At 58.8% G+C, this 20541-nt stretch overlaps 2 protein-coding genes across 9 annotated transcripts; one reads left to right on the plus strand and one right to left on the minus strand.

Annotated features, from left to right (window-relative positions):
* The first annotated feature begins 5981 nt into the window (after positions 1-5981).
* SLC25A39 (solute carrier family 25 member 39) lies at positions 5982-10198 on the plus strand. 3 transcript variants are annotated; one of them, XM_036340603.1, is made up of 12 exons: positions 5982-6138; positions 6925-7024; positions 7152-7211; positions 7330-7374; positions 7594-7727; positions 8078-8145; positions 8277-8401; positions 8580-8753; positions 9089-9198; positions 9371-9452; positions 9532-9612; positions 9696-10194. In XM_036340603.1, the coding sequence occupies exons 2-12, from the start codon at positions 6940-6942 to the stop codon at positions 9809-9811; spliced, it is 1080 nt and encodes a 359-aa protein (XP_036196496.1). In that variant the 5' UTR covers positions 5982-6138; positions 6925-6939; the 3' UTR covers positions 9812-10194. The 3 variants fall into 3 exon arrangements, with proteins under 3 accessions (XP_036196496.1, XP_036196497.1, XP_036196498.1); XM_036340604.1 differs by having other exon boundaries at positions 7618-7727; XM_036340605.1 differs by lacking the exons at positions 5982-6138; positions 6925-7024; positions 7152-7211; positions 7330-7374; positions 8078-8145 and having other exon boundaries at positions 7639-7727; positions 9696-10198.
* A 709-nt stretch (positions 10199-10907) lies between these two features.
* Positions 10908-20198, minus strand: RUNDC3A (RUN domain containing 3A). 6 transcript variants are annotated; one of them, XM_036340598.1, is made up of 11 exons: positions 19835-20198; positions 15911-16026; positions 15413-15546; positions 15155-15240; positions 14317-14406; positions 14123-14203; positions 13822-13987; positions 13552-13709; positions 12646-12783; positions 12429-12535; positions 10908-11471 (listed from the first exon to the last, which is right to left on the minus strand). In XM_036340598.1, the coding sequence occupies exons 1-11, from the start codon at positions 19939-19941 to the stop codon at positions 11329-11331; spliced, it is 1326 nt and encodes a 441-aa protein (XP_036196491.1). In that variant the 5' UTR covers positions 19942-20198; the 3' UTR covers positions 10908-11328. The 6 variants fall into 6 exon arrangements, with proteins under 6 accessions (XP_036196491.1, XP_036196490.1, XP_036196489.1 ...); XM_036340597.1 differs by having other exon boundaries at positions 15413-15549; XM_036340596.1 differs by having other exon boundaries at positions 15413-15561.
* Between the last annotated feature and the right edge of the window lie 343 nt (positions 20199-20541).

A 20541-nucleotide genomic window follows, 5' to 3' on the forward strand; every position in this document is an offset into this window, starting at 1 on the left:
TTACAGTAGCAAAATTGCAGTTATGAAGTAGCAACAAAAATAATTTTATGGTGGGGGGTCACCACGACATGAGGAACTGTATGTATTTAAGGGTCGCGGCATGAGGAAGGTTGAGAACCACTGGTATAAAGTCATATAGAGGAAAAATAAAAAGAAAGTAATTTAAACTAAAATAAGATGTATCTCCGTATGTGAAAGCTCAGGCCCCGCTCCATGGGAGAACAGAAGCTTGCAAATGCACACGAATCACTGGTGTTGGAAAAGCAGAGCCATAAATGGAGACTCGCGCTGGAGTGTCATGTCAGCAACTCAGCTGGCAGGGGCCAGGTGGTCCCAGGGACACAATTTCCTAAAATTGTGAATGAGCCTTGATAAGGTTTTAATGGACACAAAGTCAAATCTTCCCTAGGGTGGCATGGTAGTTTTATTCCTGGGAAATGCAATGTACTTTAAAAAGCATTCAGAAAAGATGTGGGTGGCCTGGCCAATGTGGCTCAGTGGTTGAGCATGGACCCCTGAGCCGGGCGTCACAATTCGATTCCTGGTTCGACCCCCAATAGAAGGCAGCCAATTAACGACTCTCTCTCAGCATTGATGCTTCTCTCTCTTCTCTCCCTCTCCCTTCCCCTTTCTCTAAAATCAATAAAAACATACGAAAAACGAAAGTAAAACCAAAAAAAGATGCGGGTGAAATTGACCCAGCTTCCGGGTCAGGTCACCAACAGGTTTCTCACCCGTGTGATTGTCCAGAAAGACAGGGGGGCCGAACCGGTGTGGCTCAGTGGATAGAGCGTCGGCCTGCGGACTAAAGGGTCCCAGGTTCGATTCCGGTCAAGGGCATGTACCTGGGTTGCGGGCACATCCCCAGTGGGAGATGTGCAGGAGGCAGCTGATCGATGTTTCTCTCTCATCGATGTTTCTAACTCTCTATCTCTCTCCCTTCCTCTCTGTAAAAAATCAATAAAAATATATTTAAAAAAAAAAAAGACGGGGAATCTGAGAGGTGTGCAGGACAATTCCGTGATGTGTCAGACTGTCCTACCGTGACAGGGCATTGAGCACACCTATCCTGCCACCTGTCAGACACCAGGGGCCCCAGTCTGTGACCACAAACAACCTCGGCAGTGCTCGAAGTGTCCCCTAGGGGGCGGCAGCGCCCCGGGCCAGAACAACGCCTGGCACTCTCCCCGGCGCCCCGCTTTATCACAGCCCTGCCCTTGAGACTGTCCCCATCGTGGTGTGGAGATGTGCATCCCTTCAGACCCGTGGAATTCCACAGCATTGTGCTGTCACAAACCGGCTGCCGGAGAGGTGGAGGCCTTTCGCACATGCGGAGGCCGAGGGGCGGAGGAGTTCTGAGACGTGGCCTGCGGGTCACAGCGTTTGGGCAGTCGGAGTTTGGATAGCTGTGGCCAGAAACGGCCTTCCACGCGGGTAGGTAGTGAGAGAGCTGGTCCAGAGCTCCGGGAGTCAGCCTGGGGGGAGGGGGTGCCAACGCCAGAAAATCTTAACCAGGACCCTTCCCCTCTGGGGGTCACCTCCTCAGACCACACCCAGGGCCCCCCTAGTAAAGCCTCGGGTGTCCAGAAACGCCCCAACTCGGGCCATGGGCGAAGGGAAAGTAGGAAGGCCTTTCCCTAGACAGGCTGATCCTGGCTATGATATTATTTCTTTTCTTTAACCTTCAAAAAAAGACAGCTTCCTTCCTCTTCTGGTTCTATAAGCAATACAGGGTGGGGCAAAAGTAAGTTTACAGTAGTGAGTACAAGAAACAGAGTTTATTCTTATTTTTTAATATATTTTTATTGATTTCAGAGGGCAAGGGAGAGGGGGAGGGAGAGGGAGATAGAAACATCATTGCTGAGAGAGAATCATTGATCAGCTGCCGCCTGCACGCCCACACTGGGGATGGAGCCCGCAACCTGGGCACGTGCTCACGGCTGGATTCAAACCTGGGACCCCTCAGTCCGCAGGCCGACGCTCTGTCCACTGAGCCAAACCAGCTAGGGCGAGTTTATTCTTGTCTTACTTATTAATTTTTGTATTACTTTCCATAGGAACAACTTTTAAACCTACTTTTGCCACACCCTGTATGTCTGTATTTCGGAGGGGGAAATCCCTTTTCCCGCCAACTTTTTATTTTGAAAACCTTAAAAACTTCAGGAAAAGTGTGCAAGAATGGCACAGTAAGCGTCTACATACCCCTTCACCCTGACTTCCCAGTCCACATGTTGCTACATTGGCATTGTCCCGTGTGTGTTTTTCTGAGCCATTTGGGACTACGTTGCTGACATTCAGCCCTAAACTTTTCAATGTGCATTTCCTAAGAACAAGGATGCCCTCCTACAAAACCACAGCAAGGTGATAAGAAATTTAACATTGATAAAGTGATGTCTGCTCTACAGGCCTCATTCAATTTTCTCTAGTTGTCCCCGTGAGGTCTTCTATCACTCCTCCCCCTCCCTGACCTCAGGGTTCGATCAAAGACCAGACTTGCCATTTAGCTGTGAGCCTGGGTTTGGGTTTCTCCTCTTGGGCTCAGTGGTCCCCAAACCCTTGGCCCTGCCTCCAGGAAGGCAGCTGTCGGTGGAGACAGTGCCGGCCCTGAGCTCAGAGGTGTTGGTGGGATCTGTAGGAGGGAGCCCAGCCTTACTTCAGCCCCATAAATATTTTCCTGGGCCTTGAAGATGCCAGCTGGGGGGGATATTGCCCCTGCCCCAGGGCTGCCCTGGAAGATTCAGCCTCATAATAACTACCTTCTGTTTATGTTGCTTTCCCAGTGCTGGGCAAGGACTGGCCCATCAGTCCCCACTGGGACCCTTGGGGCTGGTACCATTTTCTCCCTTTTTACAGTTGAAAGGAGTTTCTGTTTTCCCATCTGATGAGGAAGCCAGTGATGGCCATGTGGGGCCACATGATAACTCCGGCAGGACCACGGGGTGTGACCTGTGGCCACGTCAGCCGGGACAGTGGCCGCCTCCTCCTCGGGGCTCTAGGCTTGCTCCTCTGGGCGGCAAGTCTAGCCAAGGCTCTAGAGCTTCATGGGCATCTCAAGGCTCCGGCTGCACCCTGCGGCCACCATGATCGTCCTTGGGAAATGCCCCCACTGCTGGTGATGCCTTCTAGAACTCCTCCCCTCCCTGAACTCAGGGCTCAATCAAAGGCGCGACTTGGCGTTTAGCTGTGAGCACGGGTTTGGATTTTTCCTCTTGGGCTCAGTAACCTCGCCCACCTGCCCAGACTACTGCCCCCGTGTGTGCTTTCGTCACACCAGTGATGCCCCAAGGTTTCTCGGGCTCGAAGCATTCACCTGTGCGGGAAGGCAGGGACGTGGTCTGCTCAGCTCTGGGCCCCCGACAGGGGCCGCAGAACTGTTGGTGGAGTCTTCACATGGCTTTTACAGACATGACTTTAGCCAAGAGTGTGTACGTTAGGCAGGACAGGGGACATCGTTTCTATTTTCAGATGAGGAAACTGAGACGCAGCAACAAATCTCAAAGGCATCCTATTGCAAGAAGAAACCCAGGCATGAAGTGCAAGTCCCTCATTCTACTTCGGGGGAGACAGGCCCAGAGGTCACTGGGTTTGACTCATGGCTCTGCTGCTTTGCAGCTGTGTGACCTTGAATCTGGGAAGGAAGGGGTATGAGGAGTGATAGCTATCTGTGCCTGCATTTGGAGGTAGAAGTAGCACCAGAAACAGAACCTGGTTGCTCTCAAGACCCTTTCCCAAGCTTTCCGTGCCGCAGGTTCTGGGAAGCAATCAATAATAATAAAAATAATAGTCGTTGAGTGCTTGCCGCCTGCCAGACAATGGTCTAAACATTTTACAGCCACTAATTCATTAAATCCTCACCTAGGACCTGTGAGGTAGGCGCATTATCATCCCCATCAGCTCGTTTTTGTAAATGGGGAGAGTAAGGCTTCCGGGCGTTCAGGCACTTGCCAGCGGTCACACAGCTGCTGCAGGAGGAAATTGGGGCCAGGTTCTTGCCTCCCAGGCGCTCTGATCTTGAAGCAGACAAGTGGTGCTGCCAGACACACGCTGTATTTCTTGGGGTTCTTGGGGCCCGAGGCCTGAGCAGATGAAACAGATGAGCGGGCACGGCGGGGATCAGAGCCCTGGGTTGAGAATGAGGTGGGGCGGGAGCTGCTCTGGACTCAGGCAGGCGGCGTTTGAATTCTGACTCTTTCCCTTGCTGGCTTTGGTGCGATTTGACCTCTGGGGGTCTCTGTTTTTTTCATTTGTAAAATGAGAAATTGCAGGAGAGCAACCTGGGTTCTGCTTCACACTAGACGAGAGTCATTACCCGAAAGAACCTCAGCTTCCTCCTCTGTGAAATGGGAGAGTAATCTCTGGGCTGGTGGGTGTGTAACTAACTGTTGGGGTAAATCGCAACTTTGAGGCTGTAAAGGACCTTAGTAGAAGATGCGTTTTCTCCGTTTTCTCCTGAACCAACAGTTTATGCAATGATTTTGTCTTATTTCAGACCTCAGTTTGGTTTGGGAAGGAGATGGAAAGGGCGCCCTCCCTCCGGCCCTTTATTTTATTTTCCCTTATTTATTTTATATTTTATTTATATATTCGTTTTCCTCCGGCCCTTTAGACGAGCGGCCACTTCACCCGCCACAGCTGGCCTTCTCCACGCCCCCGAAGTCGGCCTTCCAGGCAGTGGGAGATCGCGAAGCCTTTCGCAGGGAAAGCTCATGGTCGGCCCCTGGGGACCCACGTGCTCGCCTCGCCGGCGCCGGCTGGCTGCGCCGCTTCTAGGTCTCGACCCGACCATTGCTCGGAGGCAACTTACGTCAAAGTCACGGCCAACCCTTCTTAAAGGCACAGTCTCTCCCCAGGCTGCACAAGAGTTTTAAAGACGGGGCAGGTGGTGGAGTTGCCCGGGGAGAGAAACGTGTCTCCCTGACAAGTGGGATCAGAGACGGAGGAGTAAGATTTAGGCCCATCTGCCACCCCGCGAGGCAGGGTAGCCTGGCCGATTCCAATCCCGAGCTCTTCGAGCCTCAGTTTCACCAGCTGTAAAATGGGGTGAAAAATAACCTACTTCTAAAAGATTTGAGACTTATGCCCTCACCGGTTTGGCTCAATGGATGGAGCGTCGGCCTGCGGACTGAAGGGTCCCAGGTTCGATTCCGATCAAGGGCATGTACCTTGGTTGCGGGCACATCCCCAGTAGAGGGTGTGCAGGAGGCGGCTGGTCGATGTTTCTCATCAATGATTCTGACTCTCTATCCTTCTCCCTTCCTCTCTGTAAAAAATCAATAAAATATATTTAAAAAAATAAAAGATTTGAGATTTAGAAGATATAACCGTGTGAGAGTGACCAACACGAAAATGCCGGTCCTCTTCTGCCTTATGCGTCCTCTTCGTCCGAGGCCCGGAGCGGCGCTGAAATGCCCCGGGTCGCGCGGAAGTGGGACGGAGCCCAGGTTAAGCCAGGTTGACCCGGGCTCCCCGCTTCCGGACCCGCCTTTTCTCTGTCCAGCTTGCCAGCTCGTCTAACCCCACAAGCGCTCGGAACCCCCCAGTTTGTCGAATGGTTTTGGAGCCGAGTCTCAACCTGTCACATGGGGATGATGCTGGTTCCTGTCTGATGCGTCCGTCCCCGTGAAGCTGTGAAAACCCAGCCCGGCGGGCAAATGCTCGCCATCACTCTCCGATTGTCCGCGGCTTTGGAACTGATTCAAACCCCCTCCGCCCCCCGCCGCCACGCAGACTAAGCCCCTGGGGGGGGGGTGCATTCACGCTGTCAGGCGAGTTATTGAGGGTGTGGGGTTCCGGGTGCAGCGCTCGGCCAGGACTAGCTGTGGGGAGTGGGGGGGGGGTGGTGAGAATACGCTGTCGATGCGGTGCAGCCGGCAGGGTACTAGCTGCTCCCGGCACAGGGCTCCGCTGGTTCCCGGGAGGCCTCGGGGGGCGGGGCCGCGCACTCCGGGCGCGCAGCCGGTCGGCCCGTGGAGGCGGGGCCTCGCGGCGGGTCCGGGGGCGGGGCGGGCTCGGCTCGGCGGCCTGCCTCGTCGGCCTCGGAGCGAGGCGAACGCGCGCGGACCCCGCACCGGTCGCGGACCCGCCATGGGCCCGCCCGACCCCGGGCTCCGCGCTGCGCGAGTACCATCCTAAAGCCAGGTGGGCGGGGCGGGGCGGGGCGGGGCCGGGACCGGGGGCCCGGCCAGGGGCGGGGGACGGAGAGGCGTCTCGGGGGGTCCCCAGGAGCCTGAGCCGCGGCTGGGCTGGGGGCGCGGCGTCGCGGGCCGTTGCGGCGGCCACGTTGGCTCCACCGGGACCGGGAGTGCCGCCGAGGGGCGAGCACAGACCCCGCCTCCCCGTTCCTACGTCTCGCGCTCTCGGTCGCGTCCCCCGGCCTGTGATTTTGGGGGAAAAGAGCCGAGAGATTGTCCTCATCCTCGCCCCGAGCCGAGCCCTTCCGGCCGGGGACGGGGTGCGGGGAAGGCTGGGCGCCCCGCCTGCCGCCCGGAGAGAGCGGGGGCTCGCACTTGCCCTTCACCGCCGCCCCTCCCCCCCCCACGCTCGGTGGCTCGTGGCTGGCAGGTGCCGGCGGGGCTGTAACAGGGGCGCCGGGCGGGGGGGACCCCGGGGCCAAACCGGACGCCCTGGCGGGGCGGCGCACAGTCGGCCTGCGCGGGAGGCTGGGTGAGCACCTGGCAGGGGCCGCTGCTGCCCATGAACTGACCGGTGACCAGCCCGGTGTCCTCATGGCTCCCCGAGTGACCTTGGGCGGTCGCCTCCCCTCCCCGAGCCTCAGTCTGCCCGTGGGCCGGGCGGGGGGACAGGGACGGCTGTGAAAGGCGCTCCCCGCAGTGAGAGAGTCAAGTCGGCGAGCGCCCGGCCTCGGTCCTCTCGGCCTCTGGTTGCCGGTGGGTGAGCTGGAGCTCCCGGAGCTTTGTTTTGCAGAATTGAAGCTACAAGATGGCTGATCGGGACCCAGGGGGCATCAGCCCCCTCCAGCAGATGGTGGCCTCAGGCGCCGGGGCCGTGGTCACCTCCATCTTCAGTAAGACCCCCCGGGGAGGTGGGGGGCGGGGGGAGGGGGCAGCGGGGGAGGGGAGAGGGGCAGAGCCTGGATGAGGTGTCCGGAGTGGCGCCTGGAAAGGAGTGTTCAGACCCGCCCTCTCCCCTAGTGACCCCCCTGGACGTGGTGAAGGTCCGCCTGCAGTCTCAGCGGCCCTCGGTGACCAGCGGTGAGTGTCCAGCCCTGGAACCGGGAGGGGGCGGTGCCTGCGCACAAGGATCTCCTAGAGGTGGGGTCCCTGGGGGAGGAGGGGGTCTCCTGACTTGAGGGGCCGCCTTGTGTTTTAGATGCGATGCCTCCCGCCAGGCTCTGGAGCCTCTCTTACACCAAATGTGAGTGCCTCTGGCCACGGGGAGCCGGAGGGTCCGGGGAGGGAGTGCCCCAGCTTCCCTGGGGCCCCTGAGCCTGGCAGCCATGGGCTAGCACGGGCCTCCAGGTCCTACCAGCCACCCTCTGCCCTGCACAAGAACACCCCCCTGCGGACCCAGCCTCTGCTGGCCCTCCCCGCAGGCTCCAGGGCCATGGCGCTCAGTGTCCCTCCCCTCCCCCAGTGCCCCCCTCTCTCCGACCCACAGGGAAGTGCCTCCTCTACTGCAATGGTGTCCTGGAACCCCTGTACCTGTGCCCAAACGGTGCCCGCTGTGCCACCTGGTTTCAGGACCCCACTCGCTTCACCGGCACCATGGTGAGGAGCAGCTGTGCCCGCAGCCGGGTCTGTCAGAATTCCCGAGGGATAGATGGCTGGGCAGCAGGCCCAGGAAGGAAGGAACACAGCAAACATGTGGCAGCCCGTTCGGTTGGGGAAAGGCTCCCCTGAGGAGGTAGTGCCCTCCATGTGGCTTTGAAGGGTGAGCAGCAGTCCACCTGGAGCCAAATGGGGACTTGCCTGAGGGCTGAGGGCTGCCGCCTGCCAGCAGGACCCAGGGCTGTGGGCAGAGGCGAGGGCATCGGGTGAGGGCCCGGCCTGGGCCAGCCCCTTCACAGGCCTTTTTCTTGTTCGTCCTTCCCGTTCGGGGCTGATGTCCTTATGGCCAGGATGCCTTTGTGAAGATTGTGAGACACGAGGGCACCAGGACCCTGTGGAGTGGCCTCCCAGCCACCCTGTGAGTACCCGTCCTGCATGCTGTCTTCCCTTATGCCCTGCTGATCTCTTGCCCCCCTGTAGGCTGGCTGGCTGGGGCAGGGAAGTCCGGGGGCGCTGGAAGTCCCAGCTAACATCTCTTCACACCCCCAGGGTGATGACTGTGCCAGCAACCGCCATCTACTTCACGGCCTATGACCAACTCAAGGCCTTCCTGTGTGGTCGAGCCCTGACCTCTGACTTCTGTGCACCCATGGTGGCTGGTGCATTGGCCCGCTGTGAGCACAGCCCTGGGCCCTTGATCTCCCTTTGGCCCCAGCTCTGCCTGAGCTCAGTCCTAGCTCCCAGCTTCACTCTCTGCCCACTTAGGGGTGGGGAGATGTCTTGGGCTCCCAGACCCTGGGGCAAACTGCCATTAGGACCTGTGAGCTGATACCTCCCTGTTGTTCCCCACAGTGGGCACTGTGACTGTGATAAGCCCCCTAGAGCTGGTACGGACAAAGCTGCAGGCTCAGCATGTGTCATACCGGGAGTTGGGTGCCTGTGTCCGAACCTCCGTAGCTCAGGGCGGCTGGCGCTCACTCTGGCTGGGCTGGGGCCCCACTGCTCTTCGGGATGTGCCCTTTTCAGGTAGGCACCAGGGGGCAGGGGATATGGGGTAAGGGAGCCCTTGGATGGTGCACAAGAGGTCTACAGCCCAGTCCCAACTTTGATATTACTGACCTTGAAGTCACTGAACTCCTCTGAGCCCTATCGCATCTGTGAAATGGGCTCAGTACGCAGGGTATTTGCCCAGGTTTTCACGCGATAATTCCTGCAGAGAACCTGTTAAGAAACTAGTGTAGCAAACAGGCCTCTTAACTGGGAGGGAGTGGTTGTCCTGGTATAGGTCAGTGGAAGAGGGTGGTATGGGGCCCACCCTTTGGCCTTCCCCATCTCTAATGAGTGTATCCTGTGCCCCCAAGCCCTGTATTGGTTCAACTATGAGCTGGTAAAGAGCTGGCTGAGTGGGCACAGGCCAAAGGACCAGACATCGGTGGGCATCAGCTTTGTGGCTGGTGGCATCTCAGGAACGGTGAGTTGACTGGGCTGGGGGTGAGGCTGGCAGAGGTGTCCTTGCATGGCAGTGCAGTAGCTGCCTGTTGAGAGGCAAGCTCACCTTCCCTGGTGATAAGGCTGGCAGACTCAGGCTGGGTGCAAGGGATGGGGGTCCTGGGAATGGAGATGAACCCTCCCCTCCCCACCAGGTGGCTGCCATCCTGACTCTACCCTTTGATGTGGTGAAGACTCAACGCCAGGTTGCGCTGGGAGCCGTGGAAGCTGTGAGAGGTGAGGGGTTTGGCTGGCGTGGTGTGGGGGCAGGTGGGGGTCCACGTGAGGTCTTACTGGGTCATGCCTGTGTCTGCAGTGTCACCTGTGCACGCCGACTCCACCTGGCTGCTGCTGCGGAGGATCCGGGCCGAGTCCGGCACCAGGGGACTCTTTGCAGGTGAGTGTCTGTGTCCAGGCCCTGGTGAGGTTGGGGTCCTCTGGGACCCAGCCTCTGACCCCAGCCTTGCCCTCCCACTGCAGGCTTCCTCCCAAGGATCATCAAGGCTGCCCCCTCCTGTGCCATCATGATCAGCACATATGAGTTGGGCAAAAGCTTCTTTCAGAGGCTCAACCTGGAACAGCCGCTGAGCCAGTGAGAGGAGCGCGGGGACGAGGGCCCCATCTCTCCCGTGGATGGCGTGGGGCAGGAGGAGTCTGAGCCAAGTGCCTTGTCCTCAGGGGAGGGGCCTCATTTTCCCCTCCCCGCTCAGCCCCAAGGGTACCAGCCCCTCTGTCGGGCCTGCCCAGGCCCCCATCAGACAGCTTTCTTCCTGCTGGTCCTCATCCCAAGCCCCAAGGATCATCACTTTTCCACCCAACCCCCCAAGTTCAAGACCAAATCTGTTAACTCTCTCCTCCCCCTGCCCTCTTGCCCATTTTCCTGTGTTCGTTGTAGCTGGGCCTGCCCCCCAAGGCCCACAGAACCCTGGACCTGGCCAGTCTGAACCTACTGCTGTTAATTCATTGAGTGTAAAGATGATGAATTTTTCTCCTGTGTCTGTGACTACAGGGGCAGGGGACACTGGGGTTGGGGGAAGCAGGACTTGGTGTGTGATTTGTCTAAAGGAGTTTGGAGGGATCTTGGTGGGTATAGGCTTTGGCTGCCTGGGTGATGCTCATGTAAAGGACCCCCCAGTTTAGTGAGGACCCAGAGTTGGGGGGGTGGGGTCAACAGTAACATTGATAGTGTTAGGGCCAGGGTAGAGGATGGTGAGGCATCTCCCCAAGGGCACACTTGAGTATGACAGGAGGGAGGGTTCTTCACTGCCAGGCTTTGGCCTAACGGGAGGGTCTGTAACTTTGGGCCAAAGCTGAATTGTGCAGGATGATGGAGGAGGGCCCCCCCAGGCCTTGCCTCCACACCCCGCCCCCCCCCCCCCCCCCCGTTCAGTCTCTTCTGCCTGGAGTTGAGCAAGTTCTTAGAGTGTCAGGTTGAAGGGGTATTTACGTGTCTTGGTCCTGCTCTGGGTGGACTAGTACTCAGGACGCTTCATACAGAAGTCACCCACTCCGGAACCATCCTGACCCGCCTGCTCCCCAGGGCGCACTCTGATTCTGTGGTGCAGCATCTTGTTGGTTGTGGGCTCAGCACTGGTTCTGCCGTATCCTGCCAACCTCAGGACAGGGTCCTGTCCCAGCCCCCACAAACAAGGCTTCCCTCAGTCCTCTGGTTTTTATTTGCCTGGTCCCCTCAGAGCCCCTGCACTGGGGGCTGAGGAAGAAGTGACTCCAGGGAATGAATACAGGACAGACAGGAGAGGTGGGGGAGATGAAGGTGCTGAGGCTGGGCCACCAGCTCCTGAGGAGGGTGGGGAAGATGGGGAAGAGTCCCAGGCGGGAGCAGCCAGGCATCACAGTCACCAGAAGCGTGGAGCAAGCTTTCCCAAGGACTTTGTGGCCTTGGCGACCCCACCTTCCTACCCACCAGGCTTCCCTTGGTAACCCTGCTTCCTTGGGCAGGAAGCTAAAACCAGAAGCAAAAGGTTTTGTTGCCAAGAGACACCTGGCTGGGTGGGCAGCGGTCTCTGGCAGGCGGCCTGGATGGGGGGGGACTCTGAGGAAAGGTGGCAGGTGGCTATGCCCTGGCAGGTGGGGCTGGCACAACCCACACTGTTCAGCTGGGGCTCAGTGCTGGGCTGCCCTCAGGACTGTCGCTCACCAGGCACTCGTTGGATTTGAAGCTCGCCAGGGACTTGCAGCTGGGGATGGAGGCCAGGGAGCCGCAGAGGCCCAGCATGGAGGGCGTGGGGTCCTTCCCTGGGGAGAGAGGGTGGGTGAGGCCAGGCCAACCCGTCTGCCTGGGTCGGACCTTGGGATCAGACTACCCCCCACCGGGAGACGCCTCATTTCCGCAGCATTTGCCATCTCCGGTAACCTGGTGGAGCACCTGCCTGTGCCACGCACAGCACAGGGAACACTCTTGTAATCGTCAGTGTGTGTTTCTGTCTCCCCGAGGTTCTCCCTCTCTCCGTCCGTTTATTAAACACATAGTGAGCACTTGTTCTGTTCCAAGCACTGGGGGTACAGAGAACGGACTAGACACAGTCCCTGCCCTCAAGGAGCTCACAGTCTGGTGGGGAGACTGACACGGACAATCACAAACAGTGTGGCAGGGTCATGTTCACAGCCTGCCTTGTCTCGAGATCTAGGGTCATCCAGTCCAGTGGTTTTTAGAAAAGACATGACCTCCAGGCACCGGGAAAACTAGGGCGGGAAACCAAGATGAGGCCACGGGGAGGGCAACACAAAATGCATGCGTTGAAGTCCTGGGCATTCGCGTGAAGGGAGCCACTAATTTGGCTCAGAGCTTCCTGGCAGCCGAAGAAAGAGGGGGAAACAAGGGTCAGGCACGTGGTTCACAGAGCGCATGAAATATGAGCAAATTAGGCAAAGAACTCCCCGACCATTGGAACCCCTTGAGGAAGTCATGACAAAAAGCCACTAGGCCCTCACCACCTGCCAAAACGATCACTGGTCAGCATCCCCACTTTCGGATGAGAAGGCTCAGCGGTGTGAATACTGACCAAGCTCCACCAGAGGAGGCGCAGCTGGGGTGTGCACTAGGGGCTGCCCTACACCCCAAACCAAGCTCTTAATTGCTGTGCTAACCTCTCTGGAAGGGCTGAGTTAAAGGGAATTGACCAGGGCCTGACTACAAGCCCCAAGGCCAGAGCCCTTCCTGGAGGCATGCTGGGTGCTGCATGGGGGGCTCACCGATGGGGCCCCAGGGCTCCTCATCCTGTTTGCCCTCTCCCAGGCGCTGGGAGTCCGAGCTCAGACTGGCTTCAGCTGACAGCCGCTCCGTGCTCATGAAACTGTGTCTGTGACAGAGCAGAGAGCTGGTGTCTGGGCAGAGGCTTACCGCCCCCCAGGCCCCTCTCCCCTCAGAGGGCCCAGCACTCAGGCCCACGCGGAGCCCAGCTGTGCTTACCTCCGGTACAGCTTGGGGTTGCTGACACCCTCAGCCCCATTGAGCGTTCCCAGTGATGGCCATTGGTTGACCAGGGGCGTGGTGAGCTCCTTGGAACCCTGGGCTAGGGGAGCGTGGTCGCCAGGGATCAGACCTGTCCTGGGATGGGGAGGTGGGGGTCAGGCTGGCTGGGAGAGGGGACAGAAGTAGGGAAGGGAGTCTCAGCAGGGGGGAGGGGTTAGGGTTGAAACCTGGGTAGCAGAAATGGGGACAGAATGTTGAGGATCAGTGGGGCAGATTCTAGAAGCCAGTGGAGAGTACTGGGGGTCAGAGAGGTGACAGGGATTGGTGCCCTCAGGTTGGGGCCAGAGGGAGTAAAGGGTGTTGTGGGAGTCGGAGGAGACTAGTGTAGGAATTCTGAAATGTAACTAGTGGGGGTGGGGGCTTGGGGAATCATGCCGGGAGGTCATAGGATGATGAAAAGGTTTAGTGGGTAAATGTCAGGGGTGGGTAGGAGTGAGGTCAGGGGTCACCGTGGGTGAGGACAGTCAGTGGGGTATGTAGCACATCAGAGGGAATAATTCAATGACATTCAAGGTCGCTGGGTAACAGGTCCTTGTGAGTAATGGGTAATGTTGGGGCCCCTGAAATAATGTTGGGTGGATGGCCCTTCTAGCTGATGTCGGGTAATTGAGATGAAGTGGGGAACGGGTTTTTGGAAGGGTCCCAGGATCTTAGTTGAGGATAACGCAGAAGGTTCCTGGGGAGACTTCAGGATAGAGGATGGGTCAGTGGTTTGATGCTGGTGGTTGGTTGAGTTGGATGCAGGTATCAGGACAGGTGAGGTTGGAGTCAGTGGGGGTGATGGGGGTTCCCTGGGGTGATGTGATGGGGGGGCGGGTCAAGGGTCAGGGCGGCGACGCTCACAGCTGCTCCTGCAGCTCCAGGATCACGCCTTCCAGCTCCCGCTTCTCGCGTTGGTTCTGCGCCGCCGCCTCCTCCAGCTGCAGCTGCAGCCGCCGGTTCTCCGCCTCCAGGTCCTTCAGCTGCGACTCGCGCAGACGCACCAGCTCCTCCAGGTAGCCCTGCGGGGCGCCGGTGAGGGTGAGCCCGCCGTCGGAGAGGAGGGTCCCCGGCACCGCCAGGCCCGCCCCCCCTCCCCTGCCCCCAGCGGCCGGCCACCCGCGCCGCGCACACCTTCTGCGCGTAGACGATGCGAAACTTCTGCTCCATCTTGTGCCACTTGCTGTACCAGCTGTCCTCGTCGGTGACGAGCGGCAGGTACGGGTGCTCGGGAGAGTTGTCCTCGCTGGTGCTGCTCTCGGCGCTGTGCCGCTCCTCCTCGTCGGTCAGGTAGTCGTAGCTGGCGGGAGGAGCAGGGGGCACCGCAGGCTCGCCCGCCCCTGCATCCCGCGCTGCCCCCAGCCAGCCCCCCGCCCCCGGCCCGTCCCTCCGCCCGGCATCTGCCCGGACCCAGCGCCGCCATCCCGCTCCGCACCTCTGGGTGAACTTCAGGTAGGGCGTGTAGTCGATGACCACGGGGGTCTTCCCATCCAGCACTTCACCCTTCAGGCAGAAGCTGGGAACAGAGCCCACGGGGATGGGGTGGGTATGAGGGTTGGGGGTGTGTACGTTCGTGAGTGGGGACACCCCTCCACAGCCACCACGCTGGCCCCGACACTGAGGCCCCACCTGAAGTCTATGGCGCTCAGCCCTATCAGCATCCCCGTGAGGACCGTGGCTTCCTCCCTCAGCATGATGGCTCCTGAGTCATAGAAACGCCTGTGGGGAGTGGTGGGGGTGGAGGGACTTAGGGTGCAGCACGCTCCCTGGAGCCCGCGTCCCTCGGGATCTCTCTGGTTGGTTTACCACAAACCTTTCTTAGAGGAAGGAGGTATCTGCTTCCTGCTCATCCCTCAGGTGTGGGTCTTGGTCTCCCTCAGACTGGGGCCCCCTGGGAATAGCACCTGTGTCTCCCACCTATTAGAACGTGTGTCCCCTGAGAACAGACTCTCCTCAGTCTTCTGAACTACCCGTTTCCCACCAAGTACTGAGTCACCCCGATCCTTAAAGTCAGGAAACACACCATTCCCCACTGGCACATGTCGCCTGAGGTCCTGCCCCTGCCCTGGGGCCCAGTGCAGAGAATGAAGCTCCGCGAGCTGGGACTCTGCAGTCCCAACAGGCAGGGCTGCTGTAGGACACGGAACAAGGCCAACAAGTGAAACGATACATGGTTGAGACTTGTCCCGATGTGTGTCTGAAGGTAGAGACGTGTGAGTCTGGTGCTGGGAAGTGATGGGGATAATGAATTTTATTTGGAAGAGGTGATGATGGTGCCAAAGGTGTGTATCCTGACTGCAGACCAGGCTGACCTGTGGACAGACTGGGAGAGAGGGAAACGTAGGTGCATGCTGGGAGTTGTAGTGCAGCGAGGAAAGGTTGCTGCAGGAAGTTAAGGATCAAGTGTGTTTAGAAAATGGACATGCACACTGGGACCTGTGGTCTGAGCTGCCTGAGAGGGTCTGACCTGGTGGTCCGGGTGTCCCGCAGGGCTGTGGTGATGTATTCCGACATGCGCTTCTCCATCAGTGCGACTCGGATCCATGCCCGGCCCTGGAAAGCATGCTCACCTTTACTGAAGGGACTCGTGTGTGCGCCATTGGTCTGGACCTGCGGCTGTTCTCCCCGTCACCCATGGCAGAGGTGAGGACCAAGGAGCAGGCAGTTCCCCGACACCCAGAGCTTGGAGAAGCTGCCCTGGTCCTGCCCGTTGCCAGCCGCTCACCTTGGCTCGGGCTGTGCTGATGTTCTCCATGTTCTCGATGCTGCTCACACAGTTGTTGGGCACTTTGTTGCAGGCCAGCCGGATATAGTCCCAGAAGCCCCGCTGCCCATCTGAGCTGAACCAGCTCACGGGACCTGCTGGGGCACAGGCTGAGCCAGGGCAGGGAGGGGGCTCAGCGAGACAAGGGAGCTTAGAGAGGACCCATGTAATGGGTCACACACATGCATAAGTGTAAGCCACGCACATACATAGTGACTGCCCCAAACATGTGTGCACACACATATGCATGTACACAAAGGGCACATCCCTATAACTGCATGTCCAGAAGACCCCTTCCCCTCTTCCTAACTCTGCACGAGTTTCTGTACATGGACCAGAATTGGGACCAGGGCCAGTGATGGGGTTCAGAGAGCGCAGAGTAGATCTGAGTGGAGTGGCCGGGAGCTAAAGGATGGGGGTTGGGAGAGCTGGGCAATAAGCACAGGAACCTGGGCCCACCTTTGAAACGGTGGCTGAGGATCTGCTCTAAGATGGCTGCAAAATTCACAAACTCCTCGGATGAGTCATCGATGGGCTCTGCTGTGTACTTCTCCAGCAGTGTTTTCACAGAGAACCTGGGTGGAGGGTAGGAGAAGGGGCAGGGGGGTGTCGGGTGAGAAGACAGGGTGATGGTGGCGGGGGAGGGGCATCAGGCAAAGAGAGGGACAAAGGGCAGAGAAGAGGTCATGAAGAGCATGGATGTAGCGGGGTGCCAGAGGGAAAGAGGGTGGGAGACAGGTGAGAATAGAGCGACCATAGAGGTGCTGTGACATGGGCGTGCTAGGGCAGCAGGTGGGAGACTGATTGACAAAGTGGGTGACAGGAAGGGTGACAGCCAGAGAAAGGAAGCTTTGGGAACAAGGTATGAGAGGGGGTGAAACAATAGGTAGCAAGTCCAGGCACCCAGAGCGGAGGCTGTCCCAGAGCCCCTCCTTGCCCACCCTTTGGAGTTGCATTCCCAAGTACATGTTGGGGGTCAGTTAGGAGTTAGAAGCTGGTTTGTACCCCTGCACTGAGCTGCCTTCTGCTTTTGCTGGAATAACCTTCGGTACCTTCTGGAGGGGGGGGGTCACCTGTGCCAGGGCTGTGAGTTGGCACTGAAAACATGGGGTGTGGGTATGCATGGTGACCAGGTGGGCTCTCAGCACACCAAGCGCCCCCCCCTCCCGTCCCCTTTCCTTCTCAGCTTAGCCGCCCACACACCAGCTGCCCAGAACCAGGAGGTGCAGAGCTGGGCTGGGGGAGGTGCAGGTTGTGGGCCTGACAGACAGGCTGGGTGGGAGGGAGCAGTGGAAGGGGCCTTGGGGGTCAGAGAAGGAGGGAGTCAGGAAAGCCAAGGGAGCTGAGGGACTGGAGCCCAGCAGCGCCATCCGCCTCTGCAGTCCTGCTCAAAGCCTCAGCTCCCTCTGCAATCCCTACTCCTAACCCCTGCATCTCCACCTGCCGTGCTGCAATGTGTGGGGCAGGGCTGAGGGCACGGGTCCCAACATCCCATATTGCCCTGTTGTGGGGGGCAGAGCAGACACAGGGGCTGCTGGAAACTGCCCTTCCCCCCTAAGCTTATCACGCCCTGTAATTAGCCAGGCACTGTACTTTGCAGTATCATCTCATCCATCCCTACAACAGTCCTGGGAAGTAGTTCCTCTTATCATCAACCTCATCCCCAGTTCACATAGAACAGTGATGGCGACCTATGACATGCGTGTCAGAGGTGACACGCGAACTCATTTTTTTGGTTGATTTTTCTTTGTTAAATGGCATTTAACTATATAAAATAAATATCAAAAATATAAGTCTTTGTTTTACTATGGTTGCAAATATCAAAAAATTTCTATATGTGACACAGCACCAGAGTTAAGTTAGGGTTTTTCAAAATGCTGACATGCCGAGCTCAAAAGGTTCGCCATCACTGACATAGAAGGTAACTGAGGGTCCAAGTGGTCGACGGATCTGTTCAGAGTCACATCACACAGCTTCTGAGGACTCAAGTAAGTATGTCTGATTCCAAAGCCCTTGCTCTCTCTGCTATATCTCGGTCCCCTGGTGGCTGTCAACTTCCCAAGGACCTGAGCAGCCCCTGCCTGCTCTGCCCTCTGTCCTCCACTCTGTGCCCCAGCCCTCGGGCACTGGCATCCTTGGCTCTCAGGCCAATGGCACAGCTGGGTCCACGGACCTTCCTTCCTTCCCTTTGGACTTAGAGCTGGTCTGGCTTGAGCTCAGAGCCAGGTCTGTGTTGGGTTGCACTAGGGGAAGGCAGCCTGGTGCACTCCAGTCCTGTTTCCTGGTGATACCCACGTGGCTTTGGACAAGTCATTTCCTCTCGCAGAGGCCCATCGTCTCAGGTGCAAACAGGAACAGTATGACCTGCCTCATTAAATGTTGGTTCAGGTCCCAGACAGGACTAGAAGGTGAGTGTGTGTGATCCTGAGGTGCGGAGAGGCTGGGCCTTAATGGGAAGGTCGGGCCTGCCAGGAGGAGCCTGTGTTGGGGTGTTATCTGGGCTTCCTTATGCAGCCCCCACACCCTGCTGATTTCTGATCATCTGGGTCAGACCACAGTGGGGGCCTGGGGCTGGCTTCAGCATCGCAGCATCTATCCTCAGGGGTGCTGCAGAGATGGCCATCGCCCCCGGGAGCTCCATGGTGTGCTCCCTGTTCGGAGGTGCAGTGGCTGCTGCAGGTTGCCATGGAGACAGGGAGGCCAGGGCCCAGGGGAGACCTCAGCTTGCTAAAGGGACCTGTTCTGGGAGCTGGAGGCAAACCACGTGACAGTGATGAGGCAGCCGAGGCCCGAGGGGTTTCCTAGCCTTTGTCATGCCCCGAATCTCCCCAAACTCTCTCTCTCACACCAGCAGCTCTTAGCTCATTTTCAACCCACCAGAACCTCTGCTCTGCAGCCTAGGCCAAGGGGAGTTCCCCCTCCCCCACACACTCAAGAGGCCCAGCTGTCCTGGCTGGCAAGAGAAAGAAGAGGAACCGAGGCGGTCAGGAGGGAGGAGAGGGACGGGAAGGGTGTCATCAGGACAGGGCTGCTGTGTGCCAGGCAGTGGGCTAGACTCCTACAGGGATTATGTCATTGCCATTCCTTGGCATGGCTGTTACATCTGTAATGGGGGTGATGAGGCACCCAAGACCCGGAATGAGTAGAAGACTTCACCACAGTTGCACAGCTAATAACTGATGGAGCAAGAGTTTGAACCTAGGACCATCTGGCCCCAAAGGCAGAAATCCTGGTTTTACACCACACTGGCAGAAGTTGAGGTGTGAGGGCGGAGGCAGAGGTCTACACTTTGTACTCATCCCTTCTATAACACGTCAGGCATCTTTAAGAGGCTTGATGTGCACGGCACTGTGCCAGGCACTAGGGGTCTAGTGGTGTGAGACAGGCGCAGTGTGGCTGGGTGTGTGCCCAGGAACCTGAAGGAGCTACAGGACACAGTAGCCGGGGCATCAGGTGGGCACTGATTCCTGTGTACAGGCAGGTGGAGCTGGCAAGGAAAACAGCTGAGAGGTGGCACGGGGGTGGGGGGAGCAGGGAGACTGCAGGTGACGGCAGCTGGCATGGGGATCCGAGGAGAGATGAGTACAGTGAGGGCTGAGGTAGAGGCTGAGCTAATGGCCATGCCTGGCTTCAGAGCAGCCCAGCAAGGGTGAGTCCCTGCAGGCTGCAATGGGAGGTTCACTTCCTGGGCCCCAAGAAAGCGGGGGGATCTTCTCACCACTGCAACAGCCCACCCTCAGGGACCAATGGGCCTGCCCTCCCAACCTCCTCGCCTTGAACCAAGGAGACCCAGGTTTCTGCGGCCAGGCCCTCAGTCCTTCCCATAGCAAGGGCAGCATTCCCCGCCCTTCACTGGATGAGTTCAGGGTCTTCGCCCACAGGCCCTGTTGACTCTGCCACAGGTCGGAGCTGCCCAGAGAAGGAGGACACCATTTCTGCTTCAGGATTGAGCACTGGAAACCCTCCCAGAAAAGCCGGCTCCAGAGAGGCCAGGCTATTGGTGGGAACGCGGGGATGCCTGGAGGGCAGTGATCGCCTATCCTGCCGCCCTGTCCTCAGCAGGGGAGCCAACCACCACCCTCCCCCTCGCACCGTGTCACTTCCTGGTTCTCACAGGAAGCTGCAGCGCCAATTAAACACCCCCCACCCTCCGGGCCTCAGGCTGGGCAAGGCCTGGCTTGGCCTAGAAGGGTAGGAACCAGGCCTCCAAACCCCCTCCCGGTCTGGGCCTCAGAGGACGGTGGACGCGCTCCTCTGAACCCTGTGCCACCTTCCTTGTCTCCGCGGCTGCCGTGCATCCTCCCGCAGGCAGCTCACCCCGGTTTCCAGAGCCGGCCCGACCCCGCTCCCCGCCCGCGCCCCCCGCCCGCCAGCAGAGCCCACCTGCACACGGTGATCAGGTTCCTACGCTCCACGGCCACGTTGCGGGAAGACGCTTTCTTGGAGGACAGCCCCAGAGCCATGGTGGTCAGGACAAAGCTCGCTTCCATCCAGATGTGCAGCCCCTGCTGCCGCTGCCAGCTGCCCCTTACCCCGCCCGGCACCCCGGCCTCCCCGCCGGATCACGGCTGGGCCTTCTGCCCATCGGGGCCCCTCGACCCCTCTACGGCCATCCCCCTGCTACTGCGCGGGTACCGGCCCCTAGGCTCCCTCCCCAGGCGGCGATTGGGAGCAAAACAAGGCCGGGGAGGGAGCTCTCCGAGGTGCTGAGCCGGGGCCCGTCACCCCCTCCTCTAGCCGTCTGCCCCCCCCCGGCCGGTGACGTCACGGCCCTTGGACTCCGCCCCCCGGCAGGCCAGGGACCAATCCGCAGAGGAAGCAGGAGTTCGTGGGGGAGGGGAGAGGACCAGGACCTGCGGGAGGGCGGAGGGGGTCCCTGGAAGAGGCAGCGATTGGAAGGAGTAAGAGGGGGTATCTGGCCTGTCCCCCACCCCCATATCCAGAGCCCGGGACCCCTCGTCTTACATCTCTGAGCTCCTCTACTCCCCAGTGTCTGACCTGCGGTCAGCGGTGTCGATCTCAGATTTCACCCTGGGTAATGGAGGTCCTCACCTGCTGTACCTCATCCCAGCACCTCCCTGCCCTTCAGT

Source organism: Myotis myotis, unplaced genomic scaffold, assembly GCF_014108235.1.
Source record: "Myotis myotis isolate mMyoMyo1 unplaced genomic scaffold, mMyoMyo1.p scaffold_m19_p_17, whole genome shotgun sequence".
NCBI lineage: Eukaryota > Metazoa > Chordata > Mammalia > Chiroptera > Vespertilionidae > Myotis > Myotis myotis.

What these genes read in the sequence shown, in the direction of transcription:
- SLC25A39 (XM_036340603.1), top strand. Translation starts at nt 6,940, where the DNA reads ATGGCTGATCGGGACCCAGGGGGCATCAGCCCCCTCCAGCAGATGGTG. An exon ending in CGTGGTCACCTCCATCTTCA is followed by an intron (nt 7,025 to 7,151) that starts GTAAGACCCCCC and finishes CCTCTCCCCTAG; the next exon opens with TGACCCCCCTGGACGTGGTG. An exon ending in CTGGTGGCATCTCAGGAACG is followed by an intron (nt 9,199 to 9,370) that starts GTGAGTTGACTG and finishes CCTCCCCACCAG; the next exon opens with GTGGCTGCCATCCTGACTCT.
- RUNDC3A (XM_036340596.1), bottom strand. Translation starts at nt 19,941, where the DNA reads ATGGAAGCGAGCTTTGTCCTGACCACCATGGCTCTGGGGCTGTCCTCC. An exon ending in AACCTGATCACCGTGTGCAG is followed by an intron (nt 16,027 to 19,834) that starts GTGGGCTCTGCT and finishes CCCTCCACCCAG; the next exon opens with GTTCTCTGTGAAAACACTGC. An exon ending in GCATCGTCTACGCGCAGAAG is followed by an intron (nt 13,710 to 13,821) that starts GTGTGCGCGGCG and finishes GGCGCCCCGCAG; the next exon opens with GGCTACCTGGAGGAGCTGGT.